Source organism: Lonchura striata, chromosome 17 (assembly GCF_046129695.1).
Source record: "Lonchura striata isolate bLonStr1 chromosome 17, bLonStr1.mat, whole genome shotgun sequence".
Taxonomy (NCBI): domain Eukaryota; kingdom Metazoa; phylum Chordata; class Aves; order Passeriformes; family Estrildidae; genus Lonchura; species Lonchura striata.
In genome coordinates, this window is record NC_134619.1 from 3,405,440 (window position 1) to 3,425,629 (window position 20,190).

Sequence of the window (20,190 nt, forward strand, 5' to 3'; positions counted from 1 at the left end):
TTGTTGACTGAATTGCCAAAGGATTTTGAGAAGCACTTAGCCTCTTGTCAGGTACCACTGGGGATGGTTTAGTTGTGATGTGAATTACAGAAACACAACTTTTCAGTTCAAATTGACTGTACAGGGATGTTTTGGTGTATAAAACTAAGTAAGATAAATTAAGTGAGAATGTATGATTTAAGAAACTGTTTTCATATTGACCAGAGACTTCAGATTTGATGCATAATTTGCAGCAGTCTTAAAAGAAGTTAAAGTCTCTGCTGTGCTTTACAAGAGATACTCCTATCTCATTGGTTTTCTTCACTCATTGCAGAAATATATCAGCTAATTAATGTTATTGAAATGCATTGCAATTAGGCTTTGTTTTTTTAGGGGTGATGCTACTTTCTATTTGGCTACTTAAAAGTGGAATCAACTTTGGAGATTGGCACGCTATTTGGAAATGGTCTGGGTTTAAGGAATGGGGAGAAGGTTACCTCTTAGCAGCTGAAACATTGTGTAACTGCTCTCTTTCCTTTTCTTCAATGTATCTAGCTAATTGCCACTTAGAGTATTGAAACAAGTCCAGTTACTTTTACCAAAACCTGCAGTTACTTTTGCTACAAATAAACTCGAGTTCAGAGTCCTGGCCTCAGGTATTCAATGCTGATCCTGCTGAAGCACTCTTGTTCTCTGAGTCTGACTGTACAGCAAGTTTGGGCTACTGTAAGAAGCTCCACTGTCTTCACAATCCTGTCAAAACTGACAGAAGAACAAGTTTGGAAGTCTGCAGTATTTTCAAGTAGCAGGAATTAATCACACAAGAGGTGTTCAAGTTCACAGTGTAGGATCTCATGTGCTTAAAACAGTTATGTCACCTATAGTTGCAGCTGTACAAGGATTTGAATTCAGTGTGTGGTTTTTCCAGTGAAAAATGTGCCTGCAGGTGAGAGATACAGCAAAGCACTCCCTCTTGTAAAAGAGTAACATCACTGAATTTGTGTCCTTGTGGGAAATACACTCACTCACTCAGCTAAAGCAGATCAAATAAACGACAAAAGTACTTTGCAATATTTAACTAAAACATCTAGAATTTGGGCAAGGGGAGAAGAACCTGGAGAGTAGGAGAGATCTTTTTTGTCTTCTGGAAGTCCAAGAGCCGCTGCAAACTAAAATATGTAATTGGGAAGCTTTATAGGGTGCAGACAACAAGGAAGTTATTCTATTGATTTCTTTGTCCTGTTAACACCTACCAATACTGATATCCATCTCCTATCTTATTCTCAAGTATGGATTTAACAGCACTTATCTGAATGTTAGTAGAGAGATAGGAAAAGATAATACAAAAGGAAGAGTTTGACCTCTTTCCCCCCCAGAAGTTTCCAGTGTGCACTGATGTAATTGCTGTGAGAATGGATGTTGTTAAAAGGCTGACCTTTCTGGGTTTTTCTGGTCATACATCCTACATTTTTTCATCAAAAGCTTATAAACAAAACCTATAATATGTTGTGTTTTGGTAGTTGAATGTCAGTCTCTGGAAGGAAATGTCATCCTTTCTTAATTTCAGCCTTTATATCTGAAACACTTTATCAGTTTATGTGTGGGGAAAAAACACTTCTATTGGAATGTCAACTTTTCTGAGAGCTCATGGTGGTAATGAATGTTCTAAGGATATATTTATATTCTCAAAAAGTATGAACTGTGTGGTTTTTTTTCAGAGCCTCATTTATGACCAAGACTGTACAGTATCAAAATGAGCTGCATAAATTCCTAATTTGGGATACAGCTGGACAGGAGCGGGTAAGTAAAATCAATATCTGTGGAGACAGTTTGAGCCAGAACTTGGGTTGTTTTCAACTCTGCCCCTAAAAGTCACAAAGTGATTTGGTTTTACAAACATGTATTAGAACACTTGTTTCTATGCAGATTTCTATCAAGATGTGAGTGCTGTAGATATGTTTTTATTTTTAATTGTTGTCATGATTAAACTGTAAAGGTAAGGAAAATTACCTGAGAGGAGTTTATGAAACAATAGTCTGGGTTTAGATTCACTGAAAGGAATGGTCTTTCTACAGGAAACAAGGCTGGTGTTGGGGGAAGTCAGCAGCTCTCTAGTAGCATTTCTAGCTGAGTTTTAAACCTCCAACTGCAATATTTGCAGTCAGTGCAGCAACACGATATTCAAAGTGCGATGAATTACCATGTTTCATAGTACAAGTAAGGCCTTGATTCTGGTAAAATGTACAACTTCTAACACATCCTGTTAGCTTCACTGTTAGGGTTATAGATGTGAGTAGGATGTAGATTTAGGCTTTCCAAAGCAGAGTTTCAAGCAATGTTACAGGTGATAACTACCCTTTTATTCTTTTGTAAAGTTTTACTAATCAAATCTGATGGTGTTAGAAGCTATGTCAAGGAATCTCTTTTGAAATTTAAATTTTAATTTGGTAGTTTGGGGTTTTGATCTCTGCAGCACGCACAGTTCTGAGGGGAGGCAACAAAAGCTTTGAAGAAAACTACTAACCAGATGAATTCCCAGCTAATTAATTTGCATGATTTTTACTTGGAATTAAAAGGAAGACTTTGCTAGGGAACTTGCTTGCTTATGGACTACAAGAGTGGTAGAAATTACAGTAGCTATATTAACAGGGCTTATTCTTGCTTTTCCTGACTCCAAGTGAACTACTGGCAGCTGCCAATTACTCAAGACGAGTTTATTTAGGATGTGAGGTAACTGTAACAAAGGTTGGCTTATAAGTCTAGGATAACAACTGGCAAAAACAGCTGTACTGCTTTTCAGGATTGGCTCGAGAAACAGCCCAAACAAAAAAAAAAACCAACCAACAAAACAACCCCCCCAATAATAACAAAACAAACACTTTGCAAAGCCTCAGTCATCCCTATCCACAGACACCTGACCTTTAGGATTCCTGGTGGAACAGTTGCCAGCTTTTTGGCTTGATAACAGCCTTGATGGCTAGGAAGTAACTCAAGTGTATTTGTATTGTGATTTAGTGCTGTTGATTTTGAATGACAATTTATTTCCTTCCAACAGCACCATGTAAAGCAAACTGAAGTTGTCAGGGATGTTTCCCAGGAATATGTCCAATAGTATCTGTGTTATCAAAAATATCCTGAGCCCTTCTATTCCCAGCAGTCAGTCAGCATTTGCTGTAAATAGTTTAAGTGAACGTCGTAGCTCATTCTGGAATGTTATTGCTGCAAAGTGATATTCTGAGAGGTAGAATATGAATTTTTAGAGGTTGCTACTCTTAAATGAAAAGCTTCATAAACATGCCTGCCACTATTTGGCAGGAAACATCCATTACATTTTAGCATTCCATACTGTTCACTTTAACTGTGCAAGCAATGGGAGGACCCTGTAATTTGCATTCAGCACATTTAATCTGAGGAAGCATCTCTGTACATGGCCAGCATGTTCCTGATCTATTTCTAGACTCTCAGTGATACTTCTTTAATTTTCTTCCATACAAGTTGCTTAATATCTTTATTGAAATCAAAAAATGAAAGGTGTCTTACCAGGACTCTGGCCCAGGAGCTGTGATACCTGTGAAGTTTATATTTCATATCTGAGAGAAGTCACTTGAGACCCCAATATAACCAAGGAAATCAGTGAAATGTGAGCAGGGGTATTTTCTTTGAAATTATTCAGTATTTTCACAAAGGTTTCTTTCTCCAGAAAAGAAGAAACTGCTGTCACAAATGGGCTGTATACTTGCCTGGCCTTGAAATCTGTAGCAGAGTTTTCTGGTCATGCAATATATCTGCCAATGAATTATGGAAGGGATTCCCTCTGTGGAATAGATCTGGAATACTAAAAATGTCCACACCATTCTTGGAACTGAAATGTCTCTGCTGAGCTATCATGTGGAATGCATGGAATTCACAGTCCTGGCTTCTTGAGGAGTGTTTGCTGTTTCCCATTTCAAAAGCTCAGCTGCAAATAGTGCTGCACTGCCCTGGGCACCCCCTGGCTCTCAGTGGCTTTGGGGTGGCTGGATAGCCTTGTTCCAGAGGTGGAAATGTGCACCAAGTCATTCACACACCTCATCTACACATGTACCTTATTTCTTCTGACATTTCTTCTACACTGAGTTTAATTCATAGGAGATCACTTACAGTTATTAGGATTTTTGCCTTCTTACCTAACAGTTTTGAGTTTCCCTGCATAATTACATTATGCATAATTACATTAATAATTCTGTCAAAACACAAATTGGAGGCTGGGGGGCAAGCTGAAGTCCTTGGAAAAATTGCAAAAGGAAAATCCAGTGTTTCTGGTAACATCTGTTTTGTTAATATATTTTATCTGCCGACTGCTTAGGTGGAAAAAAGTATCTAAGTGTTAGCAGACGGGAAATGAGAGTAATACAAAATCAGCAAGTGAAAGTTGGTTTATTCCCAATGTAAATAGTGAATAATCAAAAAGCCAGGTTGCAACCAGTCCAAGTGCTGGTTTACCAAATATGTTTCCCTTTACATTTTAGTACTTAGAAGGAAGAGAGGTATTATGTCCCAATGTGAACTGAATGCCTGCCCATGTTTTCCTTTCCCAGTATTAAATATTTTTATATTCTGAACTTTGCATTCAAAATCCTGTTTTCAAAACAGAATTTGAGAGCCAAATGTAAATGGTCTGGAATTCTGCTTTATAGCAAGATTTTTATGATTTATTATATTGCTCTCAGTTGAACTGTACTAAGCAAAAGGAAATTGGTATTTTATTAGAAATGAATAAGCCTTTATGAAAAACTGTATCCAATTCATTATTTTTACCCTGAGTAATAAGATGCACAAAAGCTTACATGAAACCAATACATGCAGTTTACTCTGCACTTTGAAGGCAAGTTCTGGTTGCTAGATTAGTTGTCTTGGCTTTTTTAAAATTGGCAGACTATCCCACTGTTCTTAAGAATACTTCATTGATACTTCAGCTGGATTGTGTATGTTATCACTCTTTTTTAGCACTGGATGCATAACGTTCTGTCCACTCAAAGGTACAGCCCTACAAAGCAAACAGACCTGATGTAGATTTAATTCTGAAAATCACAAGAAAATTACTATAGCCCTTTACTAGTGTTTTCCTTAAAGCTCTGCTTGCAACAGGGTACATAGCTGTGGACTTCTGTAGTTTTTTGGTTTAAATATGCTTCTAAATTTGAGGGGAAAACTGAAGCAAAATCCTTAAAGCCATAATTTAAATTCTGAAGAAATCAACATTTCTAGCATTTAAGACTGATGACTGATCCATGGGGCTAGAAGTTGACAGCAGCTTCTGAACATTTCAGATCAAAATTAATATATGCTAGTTTTCTTAACATTTTCATCTTAGTCAAAGTTGACCTTGCTACTCCCTGCATTTTTGCCCTTGTTTGGTGTTTAAAGTTGAGCACATGCATGTTTGTGTAGACAGTCTGTTAAGGGAGAGGCTCTAATCTAGGCAAAATAAGATCAAGTTTTGCCTTCCTGCTGCTTGCAGTAGGTGCTGCTGAGCCCCCACATGATTTCTTGCCTGGCCTTAGGAGAACAATGCCTTCCTTGGAGATTATGTGCTCTACTGCACAGACTAGTTGTGACTGTAAAGGAAAGTTTTTCACTGCTGTGATCTTGGTTTTCTCTTTTTTAAATAGTAATACTAATGATAGTGAGGTTCTGGAGGTCAGTGGAAGATCAGGTTTATGTTTTCTGCTGTCTTTCTTCCAGTTTCGTGCTTTAGCCCCGATGTATTACCGAGGGTCAGCAGCAGCTATTATAGTGTATGACATCACAAAAGAGGTAAGAAACTTGATTTTGACCCAGCATTACAATTTCTGGAGTTGTTTATTTGTGTCATGGGCCAGTTCTGACTCTTAATTTCTTAATTCCTTCAATCTTTTCTTTTTTTTTTTTTTTTTTTCCACATTAGGAAACTTTCTCAACGTTAAAGAACTGGGTTAAAGAGCTTCGCCAGCATGGACCTCCCAACATTGTTGTAGCTATTGCAGGAAATAAGTGTGATCTTAATGATGTCAGGTAAATAACTGCTGTCAATTTTGAGGGTTTTTCTTAAGCCCTAGTATTATATATTTTAACATTTTAGAGCAGCTGAAAGGTATAGAACAATTTAAGCTGTCCTGCTTTAGCGTTGTAGTTTCACAAGGGGTTTGAGCTGTTTCTGCTGTCAGAGGACATGGGTTTTGAGCTGTTTCTGCTGTCAGAAGATGTGGTTAGTGTGCCCTTGGATGGTCTCACCCACTTCCTCCCCCATGCTGGTGTGAGTACATGTGTGATTGGGCAGTAAATTGGGCTGTAAAATAGATCCAGATTAAAACTAACCCATAAAAAAAAAAAAGAAAACTGATCCAAGTATATTCATCTTTCTCACACCATGAACACTTACTGGCATAACAGTGTGGGGATAGCAGAGTTAGGAATGAGCAGTTTATAGGGAGACAGGATTACCTTTTCTGGTGGCAGTGCCAAGTTACACAAACCTAAACTGCCTGTGAAACTATAGTGTAATAGAAGCTGTTTACCTCACTTTACAAGAAGTGCCCCTGTCAGTCTGTAGCACCTCATTTTGTTAGGAAAAACACCAAGCCTGTTGGAAAGCATTGTGTAGGTTTTCCTAACTTGCTTGTTCAGGTGCCTTCCTTCCCTGCTTAAATATTGGGGTGGAATTGGCTGTGGCCAAAATAGTTGCAGGGAGCGGGAAAAGCTCTTGAGAAACTTTATGAACAGCCAAACTTTCAGGAAGGCATGTACTAAAAACAAAAGAAGGCCTTTTTTATTGATGTTCTGGTTAAATAAGGCAAAATTCAGAAAGAAGGTGTGTGTAAACTTCTTGGGTTTAGGTTTTGCTGGAAAAGGAACCACAGCTGGTGTCTCAAAGGAGACAGCTGGTTATATGTTTAAAGAACCACTGCAACGGCAGCTCCAAGTATGGTCTTACAAATTGTTAATTCCTAGACATTATCTAGTGAGCTCTAATAACTTTCAACAGAAGTAGCCTGTCTTTTGAAGGAAATAGAGTGCAAAATTATTTAGAACAGAATTCACATCTCACGTGCTCAGCTGGCATCATAAGTGTAAACATTGCTCTTCAAGTAATGAGGAAGGTTCCTTGTACTTCAGTCAGAGGCAATATTTGAGTCACTGCTCAAAGTCCATGCTCTTGATAGCCTAAAGTCCCTCATTACTGCAAGTAGCCTGTGTGTTGTAGAAATAATATGTGAAGTGATACGACATAAAGTCCAGACCTCCCTACAGCTACAGGGGTTTGTATTTTTCATTTTGTTTAAGGAAAGATACATAATCATCAACTTGCCTACTTTGGGGTGCAGAATAACTTGTACACTTCTGTGTGCTCAGTATAAAAATATTCCTTTTTCATAGCTACATATTCTTGCAAAGTAAATGCTGTGCTGGTGATTTGTGCAGTGTTAGCTATTTGGTAACTTTGGTTTTGTAAACAGTCATAAGAAATGCACAGCATGATTGGAAATAATGCTTTAGGATCTTCTTAGGACATATAAAGCTGGTGTGGTGAATAACACCAGAAGGATTGATTGCAGACCTAAGCTTAGAGCACTCCAGACAAAATCACTGCAGTGTTGTCAGATGGATTAAGGCCTTGGGTAGTTCATGACTGTGCTCATACCTCAAGGCAGGGAGACAGCACAGAGTAAAGAATGAGCATCAGCTTCAGCATGAGGGAGCACTGTGCTGCTAAACAGGTAAAATATTCATTATAGGAGACACTTAAAAACTTTATCTGTCCCTTAAGGTTTTGAGTAATGGGGTTCTTTTGCATTCATGAATTTTTCTTTGTTTTTTTTTTTTTTTTTCCCCAGAGAAGTCATGGAAAAAGATGCTAAAGACTATGCAGATTCCATTCATGCAATATTTGTAGAGACAAGTGCGAAAAATGCAATAAACATTAATGAGCTCTTTATAGAAATTAGTAAGTATTTAAACAGTTAATGTACTTTCTTCTGCAAAAAAATTGAGTAGAAATTTGTTTTCTATATTACTTTCTGTGCTGTTTGGGTGAAAGTTTACAGACTTTATACTACATTCATTACAATCTGACATGACTACAAACTGCAAAATGAGCTGCATAAATTTCTGGTCACCTAATGACCTCTAAATATTCCTTCTAGAGGTTTTCAGCCTACTGTGATGCTGCTGGATAAATAGCAGACCAGGTACTCATGTCAGAAGTCAGTGTCATCTTACCATGTCTGTTATTGAATGTTCTAATTAGTACTTCCAAGGTTATGGAAGAGGAAGGAAATGGCATGAGGACGATCCAGACTTTATACATCTGGGAAAAGAAATAAAGTTCTCACTCTTAGTGCTTGTATTTAGGCTAAAAAGCATATTTTTAAAAATATAAAAATTCATAAATACCAGAGTACTGCATGGGGAATAGCAACTACTGTGCGTAGATTTTCCTCAAGTATGTTCATAGTAGTACCTTTGGGGTTTTTTATATTAAATTGCAAATCTTTTCTGTCCCATTTGTGGTGAGGACAGCAATGATAACTTTTATATATATGAGTAAAAAGCAGACAGTATTCCAAAGTTAATTCTATGCAATATTATTTGGAGGATATGTGTCAAGTAGCAGCACCAATGTGTAGGTGTGTCAGCCTGTTTGTGAAAAGAGGACTAACTACAGAAATAAGAAAAAAAATAGGGTCTATAGAAGCAGTTGACTATATTGAAGCTGATGTAAAAAGTATGTGCTGTAGATTAGCTTCCTGATTTATTGACTTAATAGTTGCTCTCTAAAATTGATCTTGAATAAATTATGGGGGGAAAAAATCATAAATCTTCCTCAGAAGAGAATGCTCAACCAGGAACAGTCCATTTTAAAGACTGATGAGATGGGTAAAGCAGCTCTCTCTACAAGCACTCCTTTGTTAAGCCTGATGCAGGTAATCTGTGGAAATCCAGGTCAAGATGGTTGTTGTCAAGCTATTCCAGATGGTATTGCATCCTGCAAAGTATTCTCCAAGTGCTTTTACAGCTTAGCTGTCCAGGTCTAGATGAATCTGAAGTGTAACTGCTGCTAAATTAACTTCAAACTGCCTCTGCTGTCCTTTTGTGCAGCCGTCCCTCTTACAGACATAACACAGACTGTTACTGCCATCCTGCTGGGCAGGAATGTCATCCCTAGTGACCTGTAGCTAATTGAAGACACATTTTTGCATACAGAGCATACACCGGATGCTTAGAATTAGTTTCAAGTATAACATTTCCTATATATTTCTTTTTCCTGCCTCCTTGTAGGTCGCAGAATTCCATCCACTGACACCAACCCCGCGTCCAGTGGGAAGGGCTTCAAACTTCGACGACAGCCATCGGTGACAAAGCGCAGCTGCTGTTGACTGACCCTTTAGAAAGTCAAACTTTATACAGTAGGTGGTCTTGGAAGTTGATAGTTCACGTTGGGTTTATATTATCAGTCTTAGATCTTTATCTGCTGGGTGTTCATACACCCGAGGTCCCCAAAAAGGGACCGGCTCATCTGACACCTGCGCGCGCAGAAAAGACTGCAGTGGTCAGGGCAGCCTGCTGGCTTCCACAGCGTGCAGTGTCTCTTGCATTCAAAGGGAATCCAGCATCACTTTTTTGGCCTTGCTTGATTGGAAGCTAACTACGTGGATGGTAGAACTGAAATGTTCTCGTAGTTTTGTAATCAAGGTTTTGGGAGGTTTCTTTGTAAAAAGGGAAATGAGCACTTTTGTGGGAGATTGGGTTAGGAGGAGTCTGGAAGTTAGATGTCATTTCTTCTTTTTCTTCAGTGAGCCTTATTTTAAATTTTGGTGTAGCTAATCCAAAGTATGATGGGATAGCTGATGTGACATGGCTACAGAATAAGCAACTGAAGACAAATAGTAGGCAAATCAGTCCATCCAGTCCCCAAATCCCATTTGCACTTTTTATTTAAGGATGATCTGCACTGGGGGTGGGGACACAAGCAACAGATCTTAAACCACAGACAATCTTCTTTTTCATGCTGACTGTAATCACTTTAAGGCAAACTGGTATGCTTATAGGCATCTTTTTGTTGTTACAAGTTTTTTTAATATTAAGATGTTGGTTAAAGAAAATTACTTGTAGATCTGACTAAATGAAGTGGTTACTGACTAAAAAGAGATGCTGTAAACAGATGCTGCCAGTGGTTCTGATAAGACCTACAAGGTTTTGGGGAAAGCTTTTAATTGCTTGGCATGTGTAAAGTGTTCATATTATATTTATGAGACCAGTGTTTAAAATGTTATAAATTATGTAAAAGCAGTAAAAAATAATACAGTCTTCTACACTCCTTCCATTCCACACCTAGGAATAAACTCTTGGAGAATCTCCATCAGAGTTTTTGTCCTACATTTTAGGTATTGTCACTGTGAGTTAATCCAGAGGCAGATGAAAGTTTTTCTCTTTCAATGACATTTGAAAGGGCCAATAGAAAACCCTGTTGGGGCAGCATGAGGCCTGTCTGTTGAACAATCTTTCAGCTGGGGTGCACCCAGTCTTTCCTATTTTAGGCACAAAAATACACATAGGAAGTAACCTTAAGACATGTGGTAATGTAGATCGTTACCTCTTGGTTCCTGGGGTTTTTCATCTGTGAGGGTTCTTAGCAAATCAGTGTTTAGCTTATTCTGTATGGGTTTTAGTAGGCTTTCAATTAAACTATAGGTTGACCATACCTGTTTGTGCTATTTTATTTATTTTTACTTTTTGTTTCTTACCAGCACTAGTGAGAAGCTTTTATACTTTTGAAGAAAAAGAGCTTAATAAACTTGAGTATATACTAAAATATGCTGGTTAGCTTTAGTATCCAACTAAGCTCATGATGATGCTTATTCCTTTTTTTAATCTGGTTTTCTATCATCTCAAGTATTTTCTCTGAAGGAAATGTAGGAAAATTTGTAAGAAATGAAAGGACTTGTAACTTCAAATTCATTTGTGTTACTGAAAATTCTTGGAGAGCTGGAGCAGAACAGGCAAACTGGTACATTGAGGTTTTTGGACAGGTCAGTGAGTTTAATGATATTTGATGACTACATTTTTGTCATGCCTTTTCCTTACCTTGCCTGCATTGCCAGTTCTGCCTTCTTTGCCATAGTCCCACAGGCTCTATGTTCCTAGAGAGCCAAGAAATCCAGCTTCATGGGTATATACCCTGCTCTTTCTGCAGTTTTGATCTTGAATTGCTGCAGGTAAAGTGCAAAGCCAGTGTTCCAGATTGTCCAAGGTGCCAGCCCTGGAGTGAGGCTGCTTCTTAATACTTGCCTATTTAAAAAGACAGACAGTTGATGTAAGTTCTTCTGAGTCCAGATAAGTGTTTATTGATCACTGGCCCTGCTGAATGCTGGAATGCAATCTTCCCTGCATGAGATGCACATGTTCCTTGTTTCATTTTTGGTGGAGAAAAGTGGTTTCTTTTGTATTAATAATTTGTTAGGTCAGTTGCTTTGATCTTGCACTAGGCTTGCTGGAATTGATTATATTTTGTTCTAACATAGCTTCTCTATTTGGAAATACATTGGTATTGAAATGTTTGGAGTGCTGATTGTCAACCATTCCAGCTAAATTTTTAATAACTTTTTTCCTGGTAAGAAGTTGTTTAAAAAGTTCAGGATTAAAGTTTTATTCCACCATATCTTTCTGTCTAACGAGTTGAGCTCATCAGAGAGATTCAACTTTCAGATACTGTCAAAGGGGATTACACAATCTCACAATGATTCAGGTTGAAAGGGACCACAGTCATCTGGTTCAACCTCCCTGCTCAAGCAGGGTCATCCCAGAGCACATTGCACAGATCAATTTCTGCAGAACATGTTTGAAAGGGCAAAGTGTCATGTATGTAAAAATGTAACAAGGTGTATGTTATATCATTGATCCAGAGCATTTTTAGCTGAAAAAATATGACTATCGCAACTTCTAAACACCACCAGTTCCTTCTCATGAAAGTTGTAGAATTGAACAAAAATATAATTTGATAAATATTTCATTTTCAAACTTTGGAGCAATTTCAGTGTACTCTCCAGGTTTTGGAAGATTTCTTCTTCTGACCCTCTGTTGAAACAGTCACTTAGCTGACTTGCCAGGTTCTCAATCTGTGATGTAGGTAGTTTTGTAGAATATTTTATATACATGCTGAAAACTGGTATATCAAGTACCCAAGAAGATGAAATCTGGAAGCTGACATTTAGTAGCATTAGTAATCATTCTACTGAAAATTGTTATATGTGCTTTGAGAAGTTCTAAGACAATTCTAACAACTTTTGCTGTTACTGTGAAGGTAAAGACTTTGTTTAAGTCCAACAAATCACTGCACTCCAGATCCCTGCTGGCATCACTGAGACCCTTCCTTTAAGTGCTGCAGGATCAGACAGTTAATGGTTTATAGGGATGTTTTATGCAGAGTGGAGTCTTTGATGTGTGGCTTTACATTTAATGCTACCAGCCTGCTCAAGAAAGATTATTTACTTGCTTGGGAAGAGAGTGAGAGGAGAGGAGACTGGACCTACTTATTGATTTGGAAGTCTAATCCTTTAACCTGGTTGAGGGAGAACTACAATCTCGGTTAAAGCTTCATTTTAATTATCAAAAAGTAATTCACGGTGAAAATCTTGAATGGTTGAAAAGTTGGCCTCAGCAAGATTTTTTTGGTTACACTGTTAAGGTTAAATTATTCCTTCACATTAGTGTTTAGTTCCAGTATAACACATTACTAGTTGGAAAAGGAAGCTTTAGCAGTGATGTTTGACTTACTTGCTTGTGAAACTGTCTTTAGTGTGTGTTAAGGATGGTGTAGGCTATTTGTGGTGAGCTGTGTCAGCAATCTGCACAGGAATGGATGATTTACAGGACAGAAGCTGTCAGAACAGTGGAGCTCCTCACCCTGGAGTGAACCTCACTCAGCAGCAATAGCCACAGACAAGCAGAGCAAAATCACCTCCAACATGAGGAGAACCTGCATAATTCACTGGCTTCAACTTATACACTGCCTGCTTATTTTCTAAAAAGGCTTCACAGATCTCTCCCGAATACTTACAGTCTCTAAAAATGGCTTTTTGGTTCCTAGTAGAAAGAAAAGTACAAACTTTCATAACTTTTCTAGCAGGAAGTCATTGTACAGCCACCTGAGATGATTTGTACATCACAAGTAGTAACCCAAAGCAGGAGAATTGTGTACTTGGAATTAAGTCTCTAAAAATCTGCAAAAAAATCCCTATAGAAAATTGCTGATGTTTCATGTTCGGATCCCATCTCTGGTAATAGATCACAACCTAGTGATGGTAGGTGACAGAAGTTTTACAGAAATATGATGATGGTGTGAATTACCAATGTAAGATGGAAATACAGGTTCCAGTATTAAAATAGTCTTGTTAGCTTTCCTTTAAGTCATATGGCTCCAGCTTGTCAAAAGGAATATGCTTGAAAATACATATTTGTATGTCATACAAAAATTCAGGTGCCAAAACATAAGTCCCTAAAATTATTTTAGACCTTCTGACACTAATGTTTGTTTCTGAAAAATCCCTTCTGATATTCTGGAGGTCTCAAAAATCTGAATGCAAACCACTTCTTGCTCAGCTACAGTCAAAAATGCATTATTTGGAAAAAATTGAACAAGCATTACCAGACTTTATCCCTAAAGTGTCACAGATAACAAATCTTTCAAGGGATATAAGACTACCCTGACACGCAAGAATATTGATGATCTTAGCCTCTGACATGTCAAAATATTCCTAGGGTCAGCTTTTTCCTCCTTCCCTTGCTCCATTTCCTCTCACCCCACCCAACCCTGAATTTTTATCGTAGTGTTGTCAGAGTGTACATGCTATAAAGAGCTATTCAGAAATACTCAGAAAAGTTCTAATGGCTGGGAGTTACTTGGTGCTCCCTATTTTACATGAAGAATTGAGGCAGTAGGATGACTTTTCTCAGTGTAGAATAAAGACTTCTTAGAAGAAACAATTTTGCTGTTCCTGTTACATCAACCTGCAAATTGATGTACCTAAATTTTTGCTTAAACACTAAGTATAAATTTTATTTAAGGAGCTAATTACCTTTGTAAAGATTTTCTTTTAAGAAGGTTGGGGTTTGCTTTTCTGGGCTTTTGTTGATGTTTTCACATATGTATTATTGAACAGACCAACTTTTTCAAATCTTGAAGGACATAGACCACTCCTCTGTTGTGCTCCTCATCACTGTGGGTGTGATACTGCATCCAGTTGTTGCACTTGAATATTCTGTAACTCTGACACCTTGATAGATTCACTGCTACTATCTTGCCTCACATTTACTGATGTTACAATATGTATTTCCTATTAAATCCATTATGTTTTCTGGGCAATTTGTTCTTTGTTTCCTTATGGGATTTAGACAGCAATAGGTGGTGAGTGTCTCTTTTGCCACAAAGTTCTAGAAGTATCTGTCACAGCAGCAAATATTTGTAAGCAAAAGGGTAATTCATTAGCACAGTCTTATGAAACTGTTACAGCAGCTGAGACCTGTGCCATGACTGTATTTTACCACATAATGAAGGCTAAAAGCAAATTCCCCTGGAGGAGCAAGTTATTGTAAGGCTCTTCTGTATTTTAGCTTTATTTCTTGTACTTCCTCTTTCTGAAATTGTGTATCCAACACTTACACCGTGATGGGGAGTTGATTTAAGGCACAGAAATTGATTGATTTCTGTAGCTAAGATACTTAAGATTTCCTGGCAATCTTCCCACTTGTAGCCCTCCACACTGAGGACAATGAAGAAAAAAAGGGGTTTTTCTGAATTAGAAACTGCATTTGTTTGCCCAAAAACAACCTGATATGCATAGAGCTCTTGCAGTGTCATAAATGTTTGCCTGTGGAATGTGTTAAGGCTAACCTTTGTATCAGCAGTTCTTGTCACTCATAACAACATTCTGCCTTTTCATTCTAGGATGGGTTAACCTGTTACAAGGGTTGAAAGGTCTGTGCCTTCTTACGATATTATCTCTAACTAAAACAAACTTAAGCCGCTCAAAGTTACAGAGCATTTGCAGCACTGTAAACTGCACAAATTTCCACCCATTGCTTCACTGCATGAAGTGTAGTCAGATTACTCGTGATGAAATATTGTAGTGATGAATTCCCAAGCATATGAATGTTTTGAGACTTTTTTTTAGTCTTCTCTTGGGCTGGTCCTGAGAGCGTGTACAGGTTTGTCTGTATTGTTGGTTTGTAGATGCTAATGAGGAAAACCAGGCTTTTGTTCTCTCCTTTTTGTTTGAGTCCTTACACTCCCATATAGTGCATAGAATGCAAATAAAGAAATGTTGATTTGATATAATGTAAACAGCCTTTTCAGCCTAAGCATTCATAATAAATTTTTATAGTGTAATAACATGCTAAATCACTACCAGTCTGATGTATTGTGCAAAAAAGAAAAAAGGTGTAAACATTTTATTAATAAAAAGCTTTGTTTATAAATATGCTGGCTTATTTATAAATGCTTCAAAATTCTCCCCATCTTAAAAAATGGTCTCTATAGCAATATAATTATTGAAGAGGAATGTAAGCAATAGCTTACATGTACAAATGACTGGAATAGCTGTTTTCCAAAAGTCCTGACTACTGGTGTTCAGAAACTGGAGCTTTTCCCTGGTTTATGTACACACAGACAAAGGCAGAAGATCCTGTGCAAAGAAGGGATGGGGGGAAACAGCAGAGAGAATGCAGCTTTTGTGTAACACTTCCTTTCTTTGCAGCACCGTGCCTGAGAAACTGCAGGCCACACACAGGCTTGTCAAGCAGGTCAAGGCCTGACAAATTCTATCAGGGCCAAGTTACTTAATACATTGCTTTTACCTTAGACTGCATGAACTGCACAGTTCTCAACTGCTTTGGCCAGGTTTCTGTCAATCAAAACTGTAAAGTGCTTTTAATATCTGCATAGTGTCGTGGGTCTGTTGTGCTGGGAAGGGATCTTCTGTTGTTTGTTAATACAGCCAGCTGGTTGGTAGATTGCTTTTTTTATACCACTGCTCTGTTGCTTATGTAGTCCTCAGAAATATGGATTTGGCTGCAGTTAGCTCACTTGTCTTACATGATATCTAAAAGATGTGGTTTGCACATCTAATCTGTTGAGTTAATAACAGCCTTCAAAATCTAAATAAACAAAAAGTCCTGTTTCACATAAAAAGTTTGGGTACAAGTTTTTACTTAGCAAATGGCTGCAGTTCCTATGCAGGAAACCCATACCATGTCATCTTTTGTTTGATAGAGACCTGGAATAATTTAAATTTCTTGTTACCTGCAATTTTGAAGTTATGCTCTTAGATGTGAACAAACTGCTTTTGAATAGTGTCAGAGGGGTTTTTCTAAGATGGCATGAATGTGCATCAGGGAGAGCAAAGGAAGGTAGCCACAAGGAATATGCTGGAACAGAGAGAAGAAGACATTTGTATATGTTTGCATAGGGAGTCTGGGAACTAAATGCAAACCACCACCATTGTGTGGTTTGCATACACACAATGAGAATGTTTCACTTGGAGCGAGTCTTTCATAGCTTCTAAGGCAGAAATTTTGCAAGTGATGAACTTGTTCTTTAAAATTGTTTCAGTACAAAGCTTTCAAGTGCTGTCCAGCATTTCCCTGCAGTGTTCATCCCAATTTTCTCTTGTTAATCAAAAATCCATGTGGGTAAGAAGTTGCCTTGTAGTCTTGTGGCTGAATTGTTTCCAGGGAGAGCTGTCTGTGGAACAGGGATGGGGTATTGCAGGTCAGTGAATCTGACCTGAACAACATTAAATGTACACTCATTTTTTACATGCAACAAAAACCTGACAACTTACGTTCACTAGACTTCATAAATTTTCAACTTAAACAGTGCTGTGCTTTATAAAACCTTCAGCCTGGATGAAAACGTGGGCGAGTCCTTCAAATACAAACAGGTAAGTTCAGAGCTGCCAATTAGGGCAAGGTGATACATCTTGGCAAATCCTTTAAGAGGTTGATCATAACGCTTCAGGGGCTTCTTTGTACTTCTTTCAGGAAAAGTAGAACTCGGGAAAGGTCTGGGCAGCAACACTTAATAGTTGTTTACTTAAGGGTTTTTATTATGCATGACTATATGTTGTGTAAAGCTTTCTCTCTTAGTCCTCGCCGTTAGGTCACAATTAACTTACTGATCTATATAAAGCTTGTCTTTTCTACTAATTACTGGTCCAAGAATGCCTGGCTTACAAATAGAAGGTGTTTATAAAATAAGAGATTAGGTAAAGGAAAGTAACCTTCCCACAGTACCAGCCAAGAAGGCTGCAAAGTATGAGTGAACTCAATCCTCTCCTGACTTGAGATCTAAAATGTTATGACATAACCTGCAGTTTAGGCTAAAAATTACCCTCCCCTCCCCCCCACCAAGGAGCAAAAATAGTAAGACCATCCAAATCTAGTTTCCTGGAAAAGAAAATGCACCCCTTTATGATTTTATGTGACCATTCTTTCCCAAAAAAAGGAATTTAAGGAACAAGAGCACTATTTGAGTGTTTTGTCCTGCAGTGCTGAAGCTTTAAAAAAATCAGTCCTGTTGTCCTGGCTGGAAGGAGTTGGCAGATTTCACTTGTATCATGCAAAACTAAGGGTTTTGTACTAAATACAGGTATGGGTTTGGTTTGTTTTGGCATGGAATGAAAGACAACTGAGAACAAAAAATATGAAATTGGATGGGAGGTGGTAAAGCACATGAGCAGGAAAACAGAGATTGTGGTGGACAGGTGTGGTGTATAAACACTGCAGATGTGCTCAGAGCAGTGAATGCCACTGTCCTGCTTAGGGGTGTTAATTGTAACATACACATCACTCATTTGACATTGCTTTTACTGCCAGAAAGGAGAACAATGCTCTTGCTGTAATTCTAGATCTTTTCAACTACCTTATGCAGTTTTGGCATTTATTAAGTCAAATAACGTGATAAAAAGAATTTGCGTGAGGGAAAGGTGCACTGCATTATGTACATTATACTGGTATGAAAAACGAATTTTCTTTGGAAGCTTTTTATTTCTGCAAATGGCATCTCCTCCTGAAGTAATGTATGTATAAAGTTCAGTATGTATAAAGTCCAATGAACACTTTTTACTGTACATAAACTCCAGTTTTTAAGACCAGCATATTTCTGCTGCTAACAAGGGCATCCCAAACTCCTGCCTCTGACAGGTTACAGCAGTGCTTTATAAATTCTTAGGAATTTGTCAAATGTTTAAAACAATCTGAGGAGAGGAGCAAAAAGCTTAGTGTTGCTGTAATTACACTGGCCTAGGGCCATCAATAGAGCTGCACTATATGTTAAACCATGCTGTAAATTTCAAAAAACTGTTTTAAAACATTGGGGTAAAAACTAACCAACCAAAACTAAACACAAAAAAAAAAAAAAAATTCCCAAAACACATCCACCACAAACCACCCCAAAACAAACATAAAAACCCCAACGAGCAACCCAAAACTTTAAGAAAGGGGAGGGGGGATGTCTTAAAATCTGAGGTGACCTGAAGTTCTGGGTTTATTCATTAAAAAGCGAGTATTGCCTGCGGCTCGATGCCGGTTCCCAGGGCTGCCCTGGCGCTGTAAGGCTGCGCCCCGATCCTTGCGGGCCCGGGAGCTCCTCCTTTCCCGGGAGCGCTTCCCGGGAATCCCGGCGGCGCTGGCAGCGGGCAGGGGCCCGAGGGCTTCCCCTGAGGCCACACGGCGTCAGGCCTACAGTAACACGCTGCTTCACAAGGCTTTTATTGCAAACCACGCTTTCCAGTGACCATTAAACTTTGCTGATGAGCCCTCTTTGTTCCCGAAACGCTCCGGGCTGGCACCCCCGGCCCCAGGAGCGCCCGAGGAGCGGCGGCGCGGAGCCTCCCCCCGCGGCCCCTCACGGCGGGGCCGGGCTCACGTCAGCCGCCGCCGCAGCCTCTCCGCGGGCCCCTCCGTGCTGCATCATCCCGCCTCCCGCCCGCCCTGCCCGGCAGCGTGTGCGCCGCCAGCCGCCGCCCGACCTCCGCCCGCGCCTGTCCCCGCTCCGGGACCGCCGGGGCAGCGCGAACAGCCACCCGGGCCAGGGTGAAACAGCACCGGAGCGACGAGCGAGCGAGCAGCCGGCAGAGGGTGAACCAGCACCCGGGCGAGGAGTGAACCCGCCAGCGGGCGCGCCCCCCGCTCGCCTTCCCTCCTCCCTCCCTTCCTCCTTCTCTCCCCTCTTCCTTCCCCTCCCTCCCCGTCCCTTCCTCTCTCCGCCTGGTGCCGCCACCGCCGAGGAGGAGGAGGAGGAGGAACATGGCGAAAGCGGAGCAGGTCCTCAGCCTCGAACCGCAGCACGAGCTCAAATTCAAAGGTACGAGGCGGCCGCCGCCGTCCCTCGCCGCCGCTCCCGCGCCGGGCGGGCGGCGCGGCCGCGCTCGGGGCCCGCTCCCCGGCAGCCATTTTCCGGGGGCCGGGCACCGCCGGCAGCTAAAATGTCCTTCAGCGCCGCGCCCGCCGCCCGCCCGCGGGGGACCCCCGCGCCGCCCTCAGCGCTGCCGCAGCCGCGGCGCGGGGGGCCCGGCCGCCGCCTTCCCCGGGCGGCAGCGACAACACCGCGTGTGCCCGCCTGACCTTCCCGGGGGCGGCGGCCGGCAGCGGGGGACCCGCGGGACAGCGCCCGCCGCTGGGCTGCGCGCCCCAGGCCCCGCCGCGCGTCTGTGCGCGGCCCCGGCCCAGAGATCGGCGCTGTAATGTAGGACGGCGATGTCCGTGAGGCAGGACTGGGAACCCAGGTGCCACAAACCCTAGGAATTGATAAAGGGTTTCATCGAAAGACAAAATCGGGGAATTGCTAGCAGTGGAGCTGTTTAAATGTTCTGCGTGGCTCTTCGGTATAAAATCTAGACGGAGGCAGGATGTTGGGAATAAGATAACGAATAAGGGTTTTTTCTGAAATGTGTCCCAGGCGCTGTGGGGTTGTGATCATGTCTCTGGCCAAAAACGCGAGGCCTCTGGCCAGGTGCTGGGCGGCACTTCCTGGCTTTTCCTGCTTATTATTAGTATTATTATTATGATGATTTAGCAAGCTCTTTGGCTAAGTAAGTCACGAATAGTCTGCCTGTGCAAAAATCCATCTTTTAATTTATTTTAAAAAGTCTTGAATGGGTTTGGGCTTCCACTGGCATGGAAATTCCTGCCTTGCAG

General features: G+C 40.3%; 2 protein-coding genes across 2 annotated transcripts in view; both read left to right on the forward strand.

The window, feature by feature from the left end:
• RAB22A (RAB22A, member RAS oncogene family) overlaps positions 1–15,471 on the forward strand; it is a 19,358-nt gene extending 3,887 nt beyond the window's left edge. Inside the window, exons 3-7 of the mRNA XM_021553597.3 lie at positions 1,698–1,779; positions 5,704–5,775; positions 5,906–6,012; positions 7,833–7,942; positions 9,277–15,471. Of these exons, the coding sequence (XP_021409272.1) occupies positions 1,698–1,779; positions 5,704–5,775; positions 5,906–6,012; positions 7,833–7,942; positions 9,277–9,374 (469 nt within the window). The 3' untranslated portion in view covers positions 9,375–15,471. The remainder of the gene's footprint in view (positions 1–1,697; positions 1,780–5,703; positions 5,776–5,905; positions 6,013–7,832; positions 7,943–9,276) is intronic.
• A 3,511-nt stretch (positions 15,472–18,982) lies between these two features.
• Positions 18,983–20,190, forward strand: part of VAPB (VAMP associated protein B and C) — a 37,432-nt gene continuing 36,224 nt past the window's right edge. The window contains exon 1 of the mRNA XM_021553572.3: positions 18,983–19,357. Within this exon, the coding sequence (XP_021409247.1) occupies positions 19,300–19,357 (58 nt within the window). The 5' untranslated portion in view covers positions 18,983–19,299. The remainder of the gene's footprint in view (positions 19,358–20,190) is intronic.